Source organism: Oncorhynchus gorbuscha, linkage group LG26 (assembly GCF_021184085.1).
Source record: "Oncorhynchus gorbuscha isolate QuinsamMale2020 ecotype Even-year linkage group LG26, OgorEven_v1.0, whole genome shotgun sequence".
Lineage (NCBI taxonomy): Eukaryota > Metazoa > Chordata > Actinopteri > Salmoniformes > Salmonidae > Oncorhynchus > Oncorhynchus gorbuscha.
The window spans coordinates 6,362,228-6,381,671 of record NC_060198.1 but is presented as its reverse complement, the minus strand read 5'-3'; the positions used below and the strand labels follow the sequence as shown (position 1 = coordinate 6,381,671).

Below are 19,444 nucleotides of genomic sequence, written 5' to 3'. Positions count from 1 at the left end.
CAGCCATCATACCGCTCAGGAAGGAGATGCGTTCTGTCTCCTAGAGATGAATGTACTTTGGTGTGAAAAGTGCAAATCAATCCCAGAACAACAGCAAAGGACCTTGTGAAGATGCTGGAGGAAACAGGTAAAAAAGTATCTATATCCCCAGTAAAACAAGTCTGAAATCAACGTAACCTGAAAGGCCACTGAGCAAGGAAGAAGCCACTGCTCTAAAACTGCCATAAAAAAGCAAGACTACGTTTTGCAACTGCACATGTGGACAAAGATCATACTTTTTGGAGAAATGTCCTCTGGTCTGATGAAACAAAAATGGAACTGTTTGGCTATAATGACCATCATTATGTTTGGAGGAAAAAGGGGGAGGCTTGCAAGCCGAAGAACACCATCCCAACCGTGAAGCACGGGGGTGGCAGCATCAACTTGTTGTGGGGGTGCTTTGTTGCAGGAGGGACTGGTGCACTTCACAAAATAGATGGATTCATGAGGCAGGCCAATTCTGTGGATATATTGAAGACATCAGTCAGGAAGTTATAGCTTTGTTGCAAATGGGTCTTCCAAATGGACAATGACCCCAAGCATACTTCCAAAGTTATGGCAAAATGGCTGAGTACAACAAAGTCAAGGTATTGGAGTGGCCATCACAAAGCCCTGACTTCAATCCTATAGAAAATGTGTGTGTGCAAGCAAGGAGGCCTACAAACCTGACTCAGTTATACCAGCTTTGTCAGGAGGAATGGGCCAAAATTCACCCAACTTATTGTGGGAAGCTTGTGGAAGGCTACCTGAAACATTTGACCCAAGTTAAGCAATTTAAAGGCAATGCTGCCAAATACTAATTGAGTGTATGCAAACCTCTGACCCACTGGGAATGTGATGAAAGAAATAAAAGCTGAAATAAATCATTCTTTCAACTATTATTCTGACATTTCACATTCTTAAAATAAAGTGGTGATCCTAACTGACCTAAGACAGGGAATTGTTACTCGGATTAAATGTCAGGAATTGTGAAAAACTGAGTTTAAAAGTATTTGGTGGATGTAAACTTCCGACTTCAACTGTACATGTGATCCTAGCGGGGATCAAACCCACAACCCTGACGTTGCTAGCACCCCGATCATACCATGGTGATCATTAGCATCATACCTGTTCTCTCTCTCCAGACTAGCCACCCTCAGGTTGCTCCCGTCCAGGGTAGAGTCCTGGATCTCTGCCTGTTGCCTCAGCCTGCGGTTCTCCTTCTCCAGCCTCCTCTTGTCTCTCTCCAGGCAAGAAGCCTCCTGCTCCAGGGTCTGCTTCTCCTGACCTAGCTGCTCCATGCGCCGCGAGGAGATCCTCAGCTCCTCCAGCCCAGCCTGCAGGATCTGGTTCTCAGCCTCCAGCTCGTGCACCTCGGCCTCCAGCCGATGGAGCTTCCGGCCTGGAGGTGAGTGGATGTATGGATGGAAGGGTGTGGGGGTGGGGTGGATGGATAGGTGGTTGGATGGATGGATAGGTATGTGCGTGGGTAGGTGGATGAAAAAAATATTTAAAAAATAAGTCTGAATGAATATAGGCTACTTCATTAATCCCCAATCATCAATTATTAGGTTAGCAGGCATACAGAGCAAAAACATCAACAAGCATATGGATCCCTGAACAAATAAAGCGCATCACATTGCCCATTCAATGCCCCTGTATCTAACGCAACAGAGCCAAACGCTACAAAGAGACAGCAGGTCCACAACATTCTCCCAGAAGACCAACCTGTGTTGTCCAGGGCAGCCTGAAGCCGCTGGTTCTCTGTGTCCAGGGCTCTACACTTCGCTTCCAGACGCTCTGTGTGCTTCGTGGATGAAGAGGAAGCCCTCGCCTGCAGCCCCGTGCTACTGTTCTCCCGACGTGGACTCTTGTTCTTAGAGCAGGGTGAGGTATCACGCGTCAGAGACACTGAAGCGCCTGGTTGAAGGAGATTGCGGGTGTTGTCTTTAGCTTCTGCTTCCAGGTCAGCCATGGGGTCACTCTGATTGCAAGACTCTCCGTCTTCGAGTTGGCCTTTCTCTTGCTTCTGAAGGTCCATCTTCTCCTTGAGGGTCTCGCTCTCCCTCTCCAGTCGGTCAATCTCTCCCTCTAGGTCAACCGACACTCCGTTGCAGTTTGGGTCCCTGTGATGTGATGTGTCTATGTCAATGTCACAATCCTCTTTGATGACCAATTCAGACTGCTCCCAGGAGGCGTTGTCTAAACTGCCAAGGTACTCTCTAACCACCTCAGCCTAATAAACAAGGAAACACAAACAACATTTTCACATGGAAATAGCACCGTTCACTGCTATAGTTCAATAGAGTCGCCGGAATCCGAATGTGTGGGTTGATGGTTGTATGAGCGCTCCCTGAGCAGCTGCGTGTGGCTATTGTGTTCATGTTTGTGTCGTGGTCCCTGGCTAGTTACCGTGTTCGTGGGTCGCTGGCCATCCCTCCGCGTGTGCTCATGGTTATGGTTGTGCTGCGGTCCCAGGCTGAGGTCAGCAGCTCTCAGTTCCTCTATGGTCCTGAGCAGGCTTTGGTTCTCTCTCTCCAGCCGCAGCAGACGACTCCTGGTCCCCTCAACCACCTCCTCACCCAGAGACTTCTGACCTGAACACAGCCATCAGACCGAAAGGATGACAGGAATACGAACTAGCTGTTACATAACCTCCACTATGAACAGACACGTGAGATAATGACTGACTGACTGAATGATCTTATTGAAGTTATCCTTTTGTGCCATATAGAATAGCCCATAACGTTAGAATGATATTTCACACTTCTCTTCCCATAAGTACCACAGCTCCCACAGGGCAAATGAAGTGGGTAGAAAGAGTCTGTCAGCCTTTACCCTGTGAGTTGTCGGGGCTCCTGGACAGCTGCTCCAGCTCCCATCCCAGGTGCTGTGACTCCTCCATGCTCCTCCTCTGGGCCAGCTCCAGGGCCAGGTTCTCCTCCTGCAGCTCCTCCATGCGCCTCCTGTCCACCTCCTTCTCCTGGGAAGGGCCGAGAGAGAGAGAGAGAGAGAGAGAGAGAGAGAGAGAGAGAGAGAGAGAGAGAGAGAGAGGGGGAGATGACGTTGTTATTCTAAAGATATTCAAGTTCCTATTTCTCGATCTGATCTTCGTTGAACGTATGACCTTTTGACCACGGCACACACATGTCCCCAACAAAATCCAAGCATGTATGATCCTCTTCGTCCATCAACCTGTTCCATCGCATGTATCTTCCAATACACATCCTCCCCTGCACTAAGACCAGTCCCTTTCCCATCCTTCCCTTAACCTTGAACCGGTTTCCCCTCAATGTTGATATTGACCACCGTTTACATACATGTGATCCACTGCATAATACTCCATGTTTTCTACCTGTTCCATGACGTGGACCCTGGCGTTGAGCAGCAGACTGTGTTTCTCTAGCTGGTGTAGTTTATCAGAGCGGGCCCTCCACCCCTCCAGCTGCTGCTGCAGTACAGCCTTGGTCTCCAGCAACACAGAGTTATCCTCCTTCAGCTCCTACAAGACGAGACACAAATCAAGGCTGTTACAAACAAAGAAACCCCTGTCGGGTACATGATAACAGCAGACTAATGTCAATTGTTAAATGATGAAATACGTGAAGTATTGTTTGAGATCTAGCTAAGTTTTTTTGCAAAGTGCGATAACAGTCATTTGTAAAACCTTAACAATTGATTTGAGATATTAGTAGCTGTGGTGCTTTGCATTCTGAAACGTTCTGATATAAATTTAACAGTGGACAAAATTCACATTTGAAGGTAAAACCGCATTTTGTTTTCAATGTGGCTGTTTATCACGCTATAGTCTGAGTATTGAATGTGTTTCTCCGTGCGCTACCGTACCTCCACTTTGGCCTTGTAGAACTCCATGTTGTGCAGCTTCTCGCGGTATCGTCCCACCTCGCTCTCCAGCTTGTCAGCCCTGATGGCCCTCTCTCTCAGGGCATCCAGCTCGTCACGGTACGTACGGGCTGACCGGGCCTCCGCTAGCAACACAGAGTTCTGATACGGACACCGACACGGGAAAGGGTTTTAGCATACATGGGACACGGTCGTGAGGTAAATATACGGCAAACGTTCCCTCAAGTGGGGAGAGGAAAATGCTGGGAAGTAGCTCCTGTCTTATAATAAATCTACAGTTTAAACAAAACTATCTACACTGTATTTATCTTTTGAAGATTAAAGTCTTTGAATTTCATTGAATTTATGAGAGGTTTCCCTGACCATGTGACCCAGTTGATGTAGAACCATGTTTTAGGCATGAAAATAAATAGGAAATCTCTCTTTCTCCTTTCAGGAAAACAGATGTAGGAACTCAGGAGATCAAGCTGCAGCTTTCGTACTGTTGTAGAAAACGGTGTTGAGGTGTAGCCACTGTCACTAGCTAAGCACTAAGGCTTTATCTACACTAAAGCATAGTGTACATTCATCTGAATAATCTCTGATAGGAGTAAGGATACTGTGTGTGTGTCATGTTACTGAGGGTTAGAGAAGAGGTCCATGTATGTGTGTGTGTGTGTGCGTGTGTGAATGCATGTGTGTGCATCACTCTCTACCTCCTGTTGAATCCTCTTGAACTCAGCCTCCATGTTCTCCAGCTCCTGTCTACAGTCCAGTACCTGCTCACTCTTCTCCTCTCTGAGTGGGATGGAGGGAGGGAGGGAGGGAAGGAGATGGAGAGGGATGGTGTAAGTATGCAGAGCTTTTCTTAATGATGCCGCACAAACGCATGCACGCCACACGCACAGTCCCGACTTCTAACCCCCATCCACTCAGACAGATACAGTAGGTCAAGTCATACAGCCATTATATACAGCTCTTGGAGAAGACATTTAACATGTTCAATTTAATATTATATAAGAGAACCCTTTGAAGAACCCCTTTTGGTTCCATGTAGAACCCTTTTGGGTCCTTTTTTTTTGTTACGAGTGCAGATATGGGATGCCTGGCTCCTGCTTGCTTGGCCACATTCCACCACACACTGCAGCACCCAGACCATCACTTCCTCCACCCCCAGTTTCTCTGGGAAGCAGCACCATACTGGCCAGTACTACGGCATCCCATGCATGACTATTTTTTAGAACCCCTAGGAGAAAAGCTTCTCTCGAACATGTTTTCTCACAAACCTATCACTTTGTTGACATCAAGTGTGCACTACAACCTAAAGCATTTCTAGGGACAGAACAGATAGTGTTGGGTTGCATTATGAGGATACTGTACTGCTGTACAGCCCGGGGGCTTGAGTCAGCATATCCCAGTTAGACAATGAAAGCGATAAAAGAGAGGAGAGATGGAGGGCTGAATAAGGTCTGGGGGGTGGCAGAGGGCAAATGTGGGACAATGGCGATGCAAGGCCCTGGAGGTTCATGGCAAGGCAGGCCAGGGAGAGAATCTGGGCCAAACTATCCCCAGACACCTTCTCCTGTATCCGTTCAGGAAGACTATTTCAAATGTCGTACAGAATATAAAACAAGGAATTAAGGTGCCCTAGGGTGCTTTTGAGTTCTTTAAAGAAGGCTTACATACAGTATATCCTCTAACGCTGGTTTAGGGAAATGACACATGTATCCTCTAAACACAATGACCAGTTGGGTGGAAGATGACTCAGAAAGTCCTCAAGCAGTACTGCATTACTGTTAAAATGACAGATTGTGCCTTTCAAATACATTTATGCTTAGCCTGCATTCGAGATCTGTTTATGTTGTCTTGGCAACACCATGGCTGTCATAGTCATGCCCAGGTTACTTTATGACCACTGAGTGGGAGGGTTGGGACTGGGAGTGTCCTTATCTGACTACTCACAGCTCCTGGCGCAGCCGTCTGACCTTGGCCTTGGAGTCGGCCAGCTCCACAGACAGGTGCTGGTGGGAGGCAGCCTGCTGTTGCATGCTGGGACAGTCACTGGGGGACTGGGCGCTGGGCGGAGAAGGTGACGGGGTGGACTCTCTCTCCTGCATTAGCTCTAAAATAGTCTGGGCAGAGGGAGGAGAAAAGAACGGAGGGAGGAAAGATGAAAATAGGACAGGAAATGACACTCCTTCACCTGTCATTTCAAGCGCAACTTCCTCCATTTCAAGTTCCTCCATTTCATCACAGATCAATATAAAAAGTAAATCAGTAACTACTGCTATAAAAGCCTAGTAAGACAATGCTCAAAGATATTCCATTGAAATACATTATAGTCAAATTACAGAATATTTTATGGCACAGCAATATCTTGTATGACTCAGCAAGGTCAAACCTATAAACACTGTACAGTGTGTCAACAGTGGCCCCTACCTCCAGCTGTGTCTCTCTGGCCCACCAGGCCTACATAAGGATAACATAACACATTCATAACCCTTCATAACCCCTCCATAACCCATTTATAACCCCCTACCTCCAGCTGTGTGTCTCTCTGGTCCACCAGGCGCCTGAACAGGGTCTCCAGGTCCTCAGCACAGAGCTCGCTGGCCTCCAGCCAATGGAGGTCCAGTACACTGTCCTGACTGTGTGTAACCTGACCAATCACAGGGAGGAACAGAGAGTTGCAGTCACAATGATTTACAGCATGTTAGTGTGTGTGGTCAAGTATAGGGTAATATTGTGCAGGTCTTTTAGCAGCATCTATATGTGTTATTAGACACATCCTCTAATGTTGCGAAACACCCAGCACATGTGTTTCAAATGACAATGTTTGGACCATGTTATTGGCAACCAAGTAGAAGTGCCTCTGTGACTAGATTGGCTACAATGGAAGACTGGCAATGCAATGACAGTTTTTCATTTTTCATTGCACACTGTTCCCAATAAGCGCTTGATGGTCGTGCTGAGTAACAGTGACAGAACGCTGTGTATTGTTGTCACGCAGACAAGACAACACGTGCTAGAACGTTCCTTTGGTATTCGTTCCTGGGGAATCCGAAAGCCTTTTCCTTTAGTTTGTATTGCTCATGACCTGTTCAGAGTATGTAACATCTAGCACACTGAATCATGTGATTCAATCCCTGATCCTATCACACTTAGGGTACTGTCCAGTTATATGGTCAATGACTGGTCCTATCACACTTAGAGTACTGTCCAGTTATATGGTCAATCCCTGGTCCTATCACACTTAGAGTACTGTCCAGTTATATGGTCAATCCCTGGTCCTATCACACTTAGAGTACTGTCCAGTTATATGGTCAATCCCTGGTCCTATCACACTTAGAGTACTGTCCAGTTATATGGTCAATACCTGGTCCTATCACACTTAGAGTACTGTCTGGTTATATGGTCAATCCCTGGTCCTATCACACTTAGAGTACTGTCCGGTTATATGGTCAATCCCTGGTCCTATCACACTTAGAGTACTGTCCAGTTATATGGTCAATCCCTGGTCCTATCACACTTAGAGTACTGTCTGGTTATATGGTCAATCCCTGGTCCTATCACACTTAGAGTACTGTCTGGTTATATGGTCAATCCCTGGTCCTATCACACTTAGAGTACTGTCTGGTTATATGGTCAATCCCTGGTCCTATCACACTTAGTGTACTGTCTGGTTATAGGACCAGGGATTGACCATATAACCAGACAGAGTACTCTGGTTATATGGTCAATGATAGAGTACCCAGGGTTATATATGGTCAATCCCTGGTCCTATTGACCCCTATCACACTTAGAGTACTGTCTGGTTATATGGTCAATCCCTGGTCCTATCACACTTAGAGTACTGTCCAGTTATATGGTCAATCCCTGGTCCTATCACACTTAGAGTACTGTCCAGTTATATGGTCAATCCCTGGTCCTATCACACTTAGAGTACTGTCTGGTTATATGGTCAATCCCTGGTCCTATCACACTTAGAGTACTGTCCAGTTATATGGTCAATCCCTGGTCCTATCACACTTAGTGTACTGTCTGGTTATATGGTCAATCCTTGGTCCTATCACACTTAGTGTACTGTCCAGTTATATGGTCAATCCCTGGTCCTATCATACTTAGTGTACTGTCCAGTTATATGGTCAATCCCTGGTCCTATCACACTTAGAGTACTGTCTGGTTATATGGTCAATCCCTGGTCCTATCACACTTAGTGTACTGTCCAGTTATATGGTCAATCCCTGGTCCTATCACACTTAGTGTACTGTCCAGTTATATGGTCAATCCCTGGTCCTATCACACTTAGTGTACTGTCCAGTTATATGGTCAATCCCTGGTCCTATCACACTTAGTGTACTGTCCAGTTATATGGTCATCTGCAGCAAAGAAAGATCTAAAGATACTCCAAATGGCTCCTAACAGGGCAGCCAGATTCTCTTCATTGATCTAACTGTATGAATATTATCCAAATGGATCAGAATCTCTCATGGCTTCACGTTCAAAACAAATTACTATCTAGTCTTCTGATTTTCTTTAGGGATGTTCTATTTTTTTTTTAAACACACTGCATTTTTCAGTCCAGTTATTACATAAACACACATAACCACCAAACCAGACAGGCAAATTCAGTGCAGCTAAAACAACCCAAGGACAAATCGCCTTAAATCTACAGTTGTAACGTCGTTCGTCTGTTGAATGAAGAGAGTCAGACCGAAATGCAGCGTGTAGGTTACTCATGACTTTTAATGAAAGAATAATCGCGGTACATGAAATAACTGTATATGAAAACAACAAACGAAACGTGAAACCTATTACAGCCTATCTGGTGACTACAACACTAAGACAGGAACAAACACCCACAAAATACAACGCAAACTCAGGCTACCTAAATAAGGTTCCCAATCAGAGACAACGATAAGCAGCTGACTCCAATTGAGAATCGCCTCAGGCAGCCAAGCCTAACTAGACACACCCCTAATCATACACAATCCCAATTACTACAAACCCCAATACGAAACACAACATATAAACCCATGTCACACCCTGGCTTACCCAAACATATACCAAAAACACAAAATATAATGACCAAGGCGTGACAACAGTTTTACTGAGAGCCATAGCTGAATGGAACTCTTTACCAATCCATATTTCTCAGGCAAAAAGTAAATCCACCTTCAAGAATAAAATAAAATAACATATAATGTGATAGACCATACGACTGGACAGGAAATAGAAAGCATCAACTGAATGTTAAATGTGTTTCCTGTCAGGTATTTGAATCATCTGTATGGTCTACATGTTGAATGTTTGTGAAGACTTGATTGTGGTTGTTTGTAATGTCTTGTTAATTGGTGTTGGACCCCAGGAAGATTAGCTAGCGTTACGGTGTTAGCTAATGGGGATCCTAATAAAAATGACAAAATGACCTTAAGTTCCATGTGAACCTCTATTACTTGGGGGAAATAATAACGCAATTTCTAATATGAACTAAATACAATGAAAGGTATTATTGTTCTCCTAAATAAATACATGTGGGATAAATGTGATATAAAAGCTAACCATGTAGTCCTTTGTAGCTCAATTGGTAGAGTGTGGTGCTTGTAATGCCAGGGTATTGAATTCGATTCCAAAGACCACCCACATGTAAAATGTATTTATTATGTTGCTGTTCATTACTAAAAGCCCAGTGGTTATACAGGACCTTTAACAGATTATTGTAAAATGAATGTTTCTAATGCTTTTAAAAAAAGGATAATTATTTAAATCACCACACAGTTTGGTGCATGTTGTTAAAAACAGTTTGCAAATCGCTAGCCTGCCCTTATCATGTTCTCAATCACTAATACTTCCACATAAGAGAAACATGCATGTTACTGAATGTGGAACAAGCTAGCCTGAGTCCCAGATCTATCTTGCCGACTCTACTGCTGTCATTGTCACGCTCAGACCAGGGACAAGTGCAACGTGGAACGAGATACTGTACCTCTTGGATATGAGCAGCTATTGCTGCTTTCGTGTCAAAGTCGAGAGTCTGGATGCGTTCGACGTACTCCTCTTTCTTCTCACACTGAAAACACACAGTGGGTACAGTAGATTAGGGTCTTAATGAGTGTGTGTAGCCTAGCCTGGGGGACGGACATCCTGTTGGTGAGGTGAAACAGGGGTCCCCCTCAAATCCTCAATTATGAGCCAGCTAAAACAACATCTTTCCATTTGAATTTCAGACAAATAAAAGCAAGCAAACACACACAGTGACACACAACTACACACACAGTAACACACAACTACACACACCCCTCCAACTCCTCCTACCTGGACAGCACATCCCAATAAGAGAAGAAGTAATTTCTTCATTTCCTCCAAACTTTGCTCTGAGGAGAAAACCCCCAAAATACAACCCCCACATTAAATTCAGATTAAATGAGATTCAGATGTAGTCTAACAGGCTGCTGTGTGAATTTGGGTCACTCATCAGGCCAGAGCCTGTCACCAAGGCTAAGCACATCTATCAGACTGATGGTGTGCATTTGAATTACACATCTGCTGAAGACACAGACAGCGAAGGCCCTCAATGTCTGTCTTATAGGAGTTTTGAGGTCAATTTATAGGGCAGCATTGCAAATTAACTGGTCTGGTTTGAGTTCAGTTTACTCATTTGAATAATTATATTATGTCACGGTATGTCATGGACAACAAATGGAAGGATGATACTGCAAACGCTAAGATGGTGTCAATCATCTTACAAACTGTACTTAACTACGCAGCACAGATACAGTTGTTATTTCTAGTCTCTCAACAGACGTGTGTGACTGGCAAACCAAGTCTACAGGTAGGATCTTCATTTGACCACTTTCTCATAGAAGGAAAATAATCCTGCAGCAACAGGAAATGTGAATTATTGTGTGGATTATAATTTATGAACATTTTTGTAATGGTTGATAAAAATGTTGTTGGGGCAAATCAAGTCGGACATTTTTAAGTGGATATGACCAACTTTAAAAGCCCTTTTAAACATGGAATACAATAGAAGTTCGACATTTCCGGCAACAACAGGGTGATCAAATGAAGATGCTACATCTGTGGAACTAAAGTAGTACTGTACTTCACATAGAATTCAATGGGCACCGGTAGAATTCAAAGGGTGTACTGCTCTCTCTCTTTGGGCTTCTCAACAGAATGTAAAACGGTGTGGGCATGGTGGGCAAACACACCACAGTGAGGAGTCCTGCCAAGCAGCAACACGCTGGGTAAGGGCATCATGATCAGCTGCCTCAGAGTCTCCTAGGAAAGAGAGAAAAGGGGGGGATGAAAGAGGGAGAATGGGTACAGAAAAGGACAATGAAAAAGTGAGACAGGAGGACAAAAAAAAACACTATTGGGATCTGGCCAATGCTATCTGAATGAGTAGGGTTGGGTTTGTATAGTCAGGCATTTAAATGTGTCGACTTGGTGCCAACAGACGGAGAGGGACCAGAATGGCTGTAAGAAATGGCCAGTTTCTTTGGTGCTTCTTTATACATAAACCTTTCAGCCTATAATGCCAGTGGTGCCAAGGCACTTTTCAGTCTGGGGAATTGTTGACCAGACCGGAGTTCAAATAAAATATTTGTATTTTCTTTCAAATATGTAGCACATTTTATTGAGCCTGCGTCGAGTGCCAGGTGGGAGGGGTTTGCACTTTAGGGACTATTCCATTGGTTCCAGGGTAAGCTCAATCGAGCACAGCGAAAGTATTGGAAAGACACTAAATTCTATTTGAACCCATGTCTGTTTGTTGGTCGCTACAGTGGCTAGCAAGGCTAATGTGGTGTGAATGTGTAATGCAGTGTTTAATTTCCCATTGGGAAAACCAGGGCCCCTCTTCAGTTCAGGAAACAATTAGTAAAGTCCCTAGTAAGAGAGTTCCAGTCTGGCGAGCCATGCAGCTGTGATGCAGTAAAATCAACCACTGCCATCCAACCAACCAGTACATTTTTCCAGTGACCGCGACCCATTTCCAATGAGGAGTGTTCAAGGGACTGGGTTCTGGGATCACTTTGATTTCCCCCTCGAGCTAAAATCTGATTATGAAGTGAAGTCATTTTTTTGGACTGCTGTTTATAGCAGAGTTGAGATAAAATCATCTCTTCAACCAGTGATTGGTGCACTACACACAAAATAAGACTTGGATCAATTTGACATAGAGATTACAGCTGCAACGTTGCAGCTGACTATGACAAAAATAATATATCTTTAAAAATCCTGTCACAAAATGCACAAATCTAAGACTAACACAAACTAGGCCAATTCCATCCCAAAAGAATTATGTTTAAATATGACAGAATTTGAATCTGTCCTGAAATGATAGTGTCTGGGAAACAGACTCCATTTCATCTTTTGATCAAGCATTGTAGCCTACATTACTGCAGAGAGAGGAGAGCTGCCGTCTTCATTTGCCATCTTAGCATACCTCCCAAATTGCAATCCACTCCTTTTTGACCGAGGCCCATAAGGAATTCTGAGGGGAATTCATTAGATATCTTGATTCTTCTTGGTGTTTCTTTCCTGTTTTTCTTTATTTTGCTGAGCAAGAATCCAAATCAAACCCTTGGGAAAGTAGATTGCTGGTAAACACACCACAGACCCTTTACGTATAAACTACGACAATATCATTTCAAAAGACTATCATTCTTCATGGATTTTTCAACACACACTGATGGCACAGGCATTACTGTAGACCGCCTAACGACACACACTGATGGCACAGGCATTACTGTAGCCTGCCTAACGACACACACTGATGGCACAGGCATTACTGTAGACCGCCTAACGACACACACTGATGGCACAGGCATTACTGTAGCCTGCCTTAACGACACACACTGATGGCACAGGCATTACTGTAGACTGCCTAACGACACACACTGATGGCACAGGCATTACTGTAGCCTGCCTAACGACGCACACTGATGGCACAGGCATTACTGTAGCCTGCCTAACGACACACACTGATGGCACAGGCATTACTGTAGCCTGCCTAACGACACACACTGATGGCACAGGCATTACTGTAGACCGCCTAACGACACACACTGATGGCACAGGCATTACTGTAGACTGCCTAACGACACACACTGATGGCACAGGCATTACTGTAGACCGACCGCCTAATTACTGACACACACTGATGGCACAGGCATTACTGTAGACCGCCTAACGACACACACTGATGGCACAGGCATTACTGTAGCCTGCCTAACGACACACACTGATGGCACAGGCATTACTGTAGACTGCCTAACGACACACACTGATGGCACAGGCATTACTGTAGCCTGCCTAACGACACACACTGATGGCACAGGCATTACTGTAGCCTGCCTAACGACACACACTGATGGCACAGGCATTACTGTAGACTGCCTAACGACACACACTGATGGCACAGGCATTACTGTAGCCTGCCTAACGACACACACTGATGGCACAGGCATTACTGTAGCCTGCCTAACGACACACACTGATGGCACAGGCATTACTGTAGACTGCCTAACGACACACACTGATGGCACAGGCATTACTGTAGCCTGCCTAACGACACACACTGATGGCACAGGCATTACTGTAGACCGCCTAACGACACACACTGATGGCACAGGCATTACTGTAGACTGCCTAACGACACACACTGATGGCACAGGCATTACTGTAGACCGCCTAACGACACACACTGATGGCACAGGCATTACTGTAGACTGCCTAACGACACACACTGATGGCACAGGCATTACTGTAGACCGCCTAACGACACACACTGATGGCACAGGCATTACTGTAGACCGCCTAACGACACACACTGATGGCACAGGCATTACTGTAGCCTGCCTAAAGACACACACTGATGGCACAGGCATTACTGTAGACTGCCTAACGACACACACTGATGGCACAGGCATTACTGTAGCCTGCCTAACGACACACACTGATGGCACAGGCATTACTGTAGCCTGCCTAACGACACACACTGATGGCACAGGCATTACTGTAGCCTACCTAACGACACACACTAATGGCACAGATGTTTACATGGTGGATGTGATGATATTTAGGGCAGCCGTCTTAGGAAGAGGCTGGTTGACAGTCTGGTGGGTGGCCTGGTGGCCGACCAGATCAGGCCAGGGCCGTGGGCCAGATGTGCAGAGAGATGCTCTCCTCACTTAGAGGGTATTAACCCTTCCCATCATGCATTTCTTGAGACTGCGAGCGTGTGTGTGCGTGTCCCTTCCCTAGAACGAATGTGGTTTGACTTGCCAATCTTTCAAACTCAAATGTTCCACACAGTATAAAAGGGAGGAATGTTTAATGGTGGAAACGTAACTAAGAGGGAACATCCATAGCTGTAACTCACTAGGTAATAGGTTTTGATTTGACGGATGAGAACGGTCAGGTTCAGAATCCTCTGACTGGGGTCGTCGTTCACTTTGTTGACACTCGGAAGAGTCGCTTTGGGATTTCTGAGGAGAATGAAAACATTATAATAACGTTATAGCAACTTAATTACAACAACGGATTTCAGCTACAGCCACAAAGATGGTAAAAGTGTTACCCGTGTGATTTCTGAAGGAAATGAAATTACATTAAATTTAAATGCTATTTCTAAGACGTATTAGATGCTATTTCTACAGCCACAGAGGTGGTGAGTTATGTGGTAAGCCAGGTGCTATAAATATATTGTACATCTGACTAAACTTGGCTTTAACTCCCATCAAACCTGCTTCTAGCTCTCTCTCTCTCTGTTTCTCCCTCTTTTTCTGCCCCATTACCTCATACCCTCTGTCAGGCTCATGGCATGATGAACTCACAGCCAAATGGTAGCTGCTCTCTAGCCATAGCATCAGCCGGCTCCACTCTAGCCTGGTCCCAGATCTGTTTGCTCAGTCTTTCTTACTCCTATGGTCCTTGACACGTGTGAGTTGGGAAGACGGCACAAACAGATATGGGACCAGGCTAGCAACACTCCACTCAAGCACCTAAAAGAGCCCTCCCTTCACTCATCCACTCCCTTCTCAGCCATTTCAATTTCCCTAACGACTGGCAATCTGACTGACACAGTGACCTAAACCTATTTGGCCTCAGCCTCCTGTAACAGATAGGATGTACCCTGGTATCTGTCCATGGCTGTATTCATTAGGCAGCAAATGGAAGCAAACATTCCAAAACAGGGAGGGACTACCTGAACTGGTCCAATAACAAACATATATGTTCGATTCCCGTTGCAAAATGTTTCACTACTGTGAGCCCTAATGAGGATGACCCCATAGTCTCCTGTAGGTCTCTGAGCCACTACTGTCTCCCTCCCTGCCATCTGTCTCGCTCTCCACATAAAACTAAACACTATCAACAAGCCCCTAATCCAGAGGGTCTCCATGCAATCCAAGGGATTATCCTAAACCTAACCCACCGGCAGGCCCCAGCATCGTGTGTGTGTGTGTGTGAGTGTGTGTAATTAATGCCTGTGGTGTGTGTGTGTATGTATGTATGTGGGGGGGGGGGTATTGTTTTTTTAGCCAGACTGTGACAGACGCTCTTAAAGCCAAGAAGACAGGATATGTATATTTGGGTCCCTTCAAACATAACACATTAGTCCTAGAAATTGATATTACACACCCAAAAAGGCATGTACCTCGGGTTCAGAGCTAGGCTATGTCTACCCATAATAAAAGTTATATGGGGTTATAGTGCCTTTTCATTGGACAGCCTGGGTCTAACAAACCCCCAGCCACACTAATGACTGTCTATCAGAGGGGACATCAGTTTGTGATGATGATAATTCTCCCAGCCATAAGGTACCCCAACAATAAGCTACTCAGTAAGCTCTTGAAGACTTCCTTTAAGACTTTGATGGCTATGGACTTCACACAAAAACCTATTTTGTCCCAGATCTGTTTTGTAATGTCTTGTCAACTTCGTTGCCGTCATTGACACATCAGCAATGGGAGTTGGAAAGACTGCACGAAGTGATCTGGGACTTTTCTGGAAACCAATTAGAAACGTTACAGTACATATTCCAGACAGACAGACAGACAGACAGACAGACAGACAGACAGACAGACAGACAGACAGACAGACAGACAGACAGACAGACAGACAGACAGACAGACAGACAGACAGAATCAGACAGACAGACAGACAGACAGACAGAATCAGACAGACAGACAGAGGAGAATCAGACAGACAGAGGAGAAGACAGACAGACAGACAGACAGACAGACAGACAGACAGACAGACAGACAGACAGACAGACAGACAGACAGACAGACAGACAGACAGACAGACAGACAGACAGACAGACAGACAGACAGACAGACAGACAGACAGACAGACAGACAGACAGACAGACAGACAGACAGACAGACAGACAGACAGACAGACAGACAGACAGACAGACAGACAGACAGACAGACAGACAGACAGACAGACAGACAGACAGACAGACAGACAGACAGACAGACAGACAGACAGACAGACAGACAGACAGACAGACAGACAGACAGACAGACAGACAGACAGACAGACAGACAGACAGACAGACAGACAGACAGACAGACAGACAGACAGACAGACAGACAGACAGACAGACAGACAGACAGACAGACAGACAGACAGACAGACAGACAGACAGACAGACAGACAGACAGACAGACAGACAGACAGACAGACAGACAGACAGACAGACAGACAGACAGACAGACAGACAGACAGACAGACAGACAGACAGACAGACAGACAGACAGACAGAGGAGAATCAAACAGACAGACAGACAGACAGACAGACAGACAGACAACAGACCCCTGCAGGGCAAATGAGCGACAAAGCACACACTGTTGTGCTGCATCGACTAGTTAGAGGAACTTCAGCAGCTCTGTGCTGTATTAGTAACAGCTGTATCCACTACAGACAAGAACACAACTTCATTCTGAAAACACTAAATATCAGGCAGAATGACCCAGACCGACCCAGCACAACTTAGAGCTCTAAAAATAGCATTCCCAAAATGCAGCTAAATTCTGAGAGGACTGGAGTACAAACAGGTTAAGTGTTATATCACTTTGTACATACATTTTGTTTTGCATGAAGTTGGCAGCAGAACTCACTCTAATTATAGCATGCCCAAATGGAGTCAAAATGGAGTCAAAACAGCCTGGTCCCAGATCTGTTGGTGCTCCTCTTAACTCCACTGATGTCATTGTCACACCAAACATGACAACGACTGACAAGGAGTTAGCATGATAGCAGAGAGACTGGCCCTAAGACTATAGTCAAAATTACAACCAAGTTAAATAGCCTATTATTGTGTAACTTCTCTCGTTAATAGCATGGGATGATCACAGCAACATTATGAGCAACACTGTAGCTTGCTGCCAGATGAGCAGAAACGGGTGATAAGCCAATCATTGACATGGGCTACTGGGTCAAAATGTGTCAAATTCCAGCTACACTAACTGTTTTATCTGGACAGTGCTGCTCATTGTCTTGGATTAGGTTACACCAGGCCGGCATAGAGCCAACTTCCTTATTGGCTGCAGTGCACAGGGCAAAATGTACAACTAAACAAAACAAAAACAGACTAAACTTACATTTGAATCATGATCTTGTTCAAAAAGACCCCGTCCAGTAACTCGGGATAATCCAATGTCATGTTCCCATCGTTTTGCCCAAATGTCTTCACCTAAACAAAACAAAAAAATAAAAACATCATTATTTGCTTATTAATAAGAAAATCAACGCCAAGGACATTTATCATAGCTACATTTTTAACAGGCAGAAAGGTACTTACCCAAATGACAAGCGGGCTGAGCATAAATTGCTCCAGATGGGGGAGAAAAACCTCGCTTTCCATCTTGATCGATGTCCTTGATGATTGATCGATCCTTTATCAGCAAAACATATTGGATTTGATGATGACTTATGTAGGCGTCAAAAGATAAATCGTTTGCTCGATAAACAGAGAACACTCTTTATTCAAACATTCGTCCTATCCCTAGAGGTGAATGAAACGCAGGACACAGCCACTGTCATTGTGGGAAAGCCTGCAGCATTTCTTGTGGTCGGCAAAGATCCCGTCGCTTTAGTAAAACTATTTGAGAATTCAAGTAGCTCCCTGCTGCAGCCGCAGTGATACTGCATAATAGCCCCGTACGCACTTGTGTCGCTAGTACACAAACTAACATGCTACATCATTTGTTTTGAAAATATCTCGATATGTAGCCGTGGACACGCATTGTTCAAAAAAGATTCCATTGGCATTTCCTCCGCAAATGTATTCTGTCACCTACATCCTTTGGAAGGTCCATTCCCTGCTGCTGCAAAGGCATCTGCAGGCAGTCAGGTGGCACATACCTAACGTTACCCCCCTCTTTCTCTCCACTCCTCACTCTCTTTCCCGTACAAAAACACATGCACGCGCGTATCAGTATCCACCACCTACAATTTGACTTTCTGTCAAATGTCCCACTCAACCTACGAGTGACGCAGTGCCGGGAAAGTAGCCACACTAAGTGTGCAAAAAAAAGTTACAATGATCTCTCACTCTGAATAAATCGTATCTGTGTACCGGTCCGTATCTTTGTCATGACAGAACGATAACACACTAACCTCAGTCAAACCATCGCACATCCCTGATGCCACCACCCATATATAATAATCCCGAGTTGGCGCTAATCCGCAGGAGCAAAAAGTGCTAATAGAGCTGTCTAAAATATCTTTGACCTTAATCGTGTTGCCATGACAACGGCACCCGCCCACCCCACCCCTCCTTCTCCTCATCGCTAGGAGGGGGCAGGTCCTTTTTCATCACAAAGCGACCATAAGCAACACAGGGATAATGCTAAAACCACGCAACTCTTCACTAGAAGAAGCAGGAATGGAAAGCACGTGTCCCATTCCATATCACCACCATAGGCTACATAAAGGCTGTTCCTTATAACAAAATACAATTTGGACAGAAAAAGAGCAAAACATGGTATCATATAAGTTGAGGAGATACATAAACCGCAATCCACATCCAAACAAAAAAACTATCAAACGATAAGCCCCATTACATGTTTATAACGATTTACAACACGATTAAGCCTAGGCTGTAATTTCAACATGAATAGTCTATAATAAAACTTACTAAAAATGTTGATATCAAACTTTGCGGTGAACATACAACTAACTGAACATGAACAAGTAATTCTCATCTCTCATTGAATCCATTTACACAGTGATAACCCAGAGCCATTTGATATCTAATATAACACTATAGCACCATCATGTGTTCAAAATAAGTACTACCACACTCCTGATGTTGCTTCATGTGGTGGCCGGCACGAACGCAAGGCACGTGCCCTGGGCCCGGATCTCCATGGGGCCGCCAACCAAATTATTATAACGCAACTTTTTCTTGTTGGGGGGGAGGAGCGTATGATAGCAAAATCTGTAGAATGGCAGGAAATTATCTATAAACTGCTAAAAAAAAATCTCAGCCTCATGGCAAAATGTGTAAATAGTAGGCAATTTACTTTAAAACGGCAACACGTTCTCATAGTCTCATGACAA

The 19,444-nt window shown here is 44.8% G+C and overlaps 1 protein-coding gene across 3 annotated transcripts in view; it reads right to left on the bottom strand.

Annotated features, from left to right (window-relative positions):
• LOC124015442 (girdin-like) overlaps window positions 1-18,549 on the bottom strand; it is a 29,758-nt gene extending 11,209 nt beyond the window's left edge. For all 3 annotated transcript variants that reach the window (XM_046330628.1, XM_046330630.1, XM_046330629.1), the window contains exons 1-15: window positions 17,682-18,549; window positions 17,482-17,573; window positions 14,252-14,357; window positions 11,076-11,145; window positions 10,177-10,235; window positions 9,848-9,931; window positions 6,401-6,520; window positions 5,824-5,993; window positions 4,578-4,659; window positions 3,865-4,023; window positions 3,374-3,520; window positions 2,857-3,001; window positions 2,431-2,615; window positions 1,747-2,254; window positions 1,147-1,420 (exon numbers count right to left, since the gene is read on the bottom strand). In XM_046330628.1, the coding sequence (XP_046186584.1) occupies window positions 1,147-1,420; window positions 1,747-2,254; window positions 2,431-2,615; window positions 2,857-3,001; window positions 3,374-3,520; window positions 3,865-4,023; window positions 4,578-4,659; window positions 5,824-5,993; window positions 6,401-6,520; window positions 9,848-9,931; window positions 10,177-10,235; window positions 11,076-11,145; window positions 14,252-14,357; window positions 17,482-17,573; window positions 17,682-17,744 (2,264 nt within the window). In that variant the 5' untranslated portion in view covers window positions 17,745-18,549. The remainder of the gene's footprint in view (window positions 1-1,146; window positions 1,421-1,746; window positions 2,255-2,430; window positions 2,616-2,856; window positions 3,002-3,373; window positions 3,521-3,864; window positions 4,024-4,577; window positions 4,660-5,823; window positions 5,994-6,400; window positions 6,521-9,847; window positions 9,932-10,176; window positions 10,236-11,075; window positions 11,146-14,251; window positions 14,358-17,481; window positions 17,574-17,681) is intronic.
• Between the last annotated feature and the right edge of the window lie 895 nt (window positions 18,550-19,444).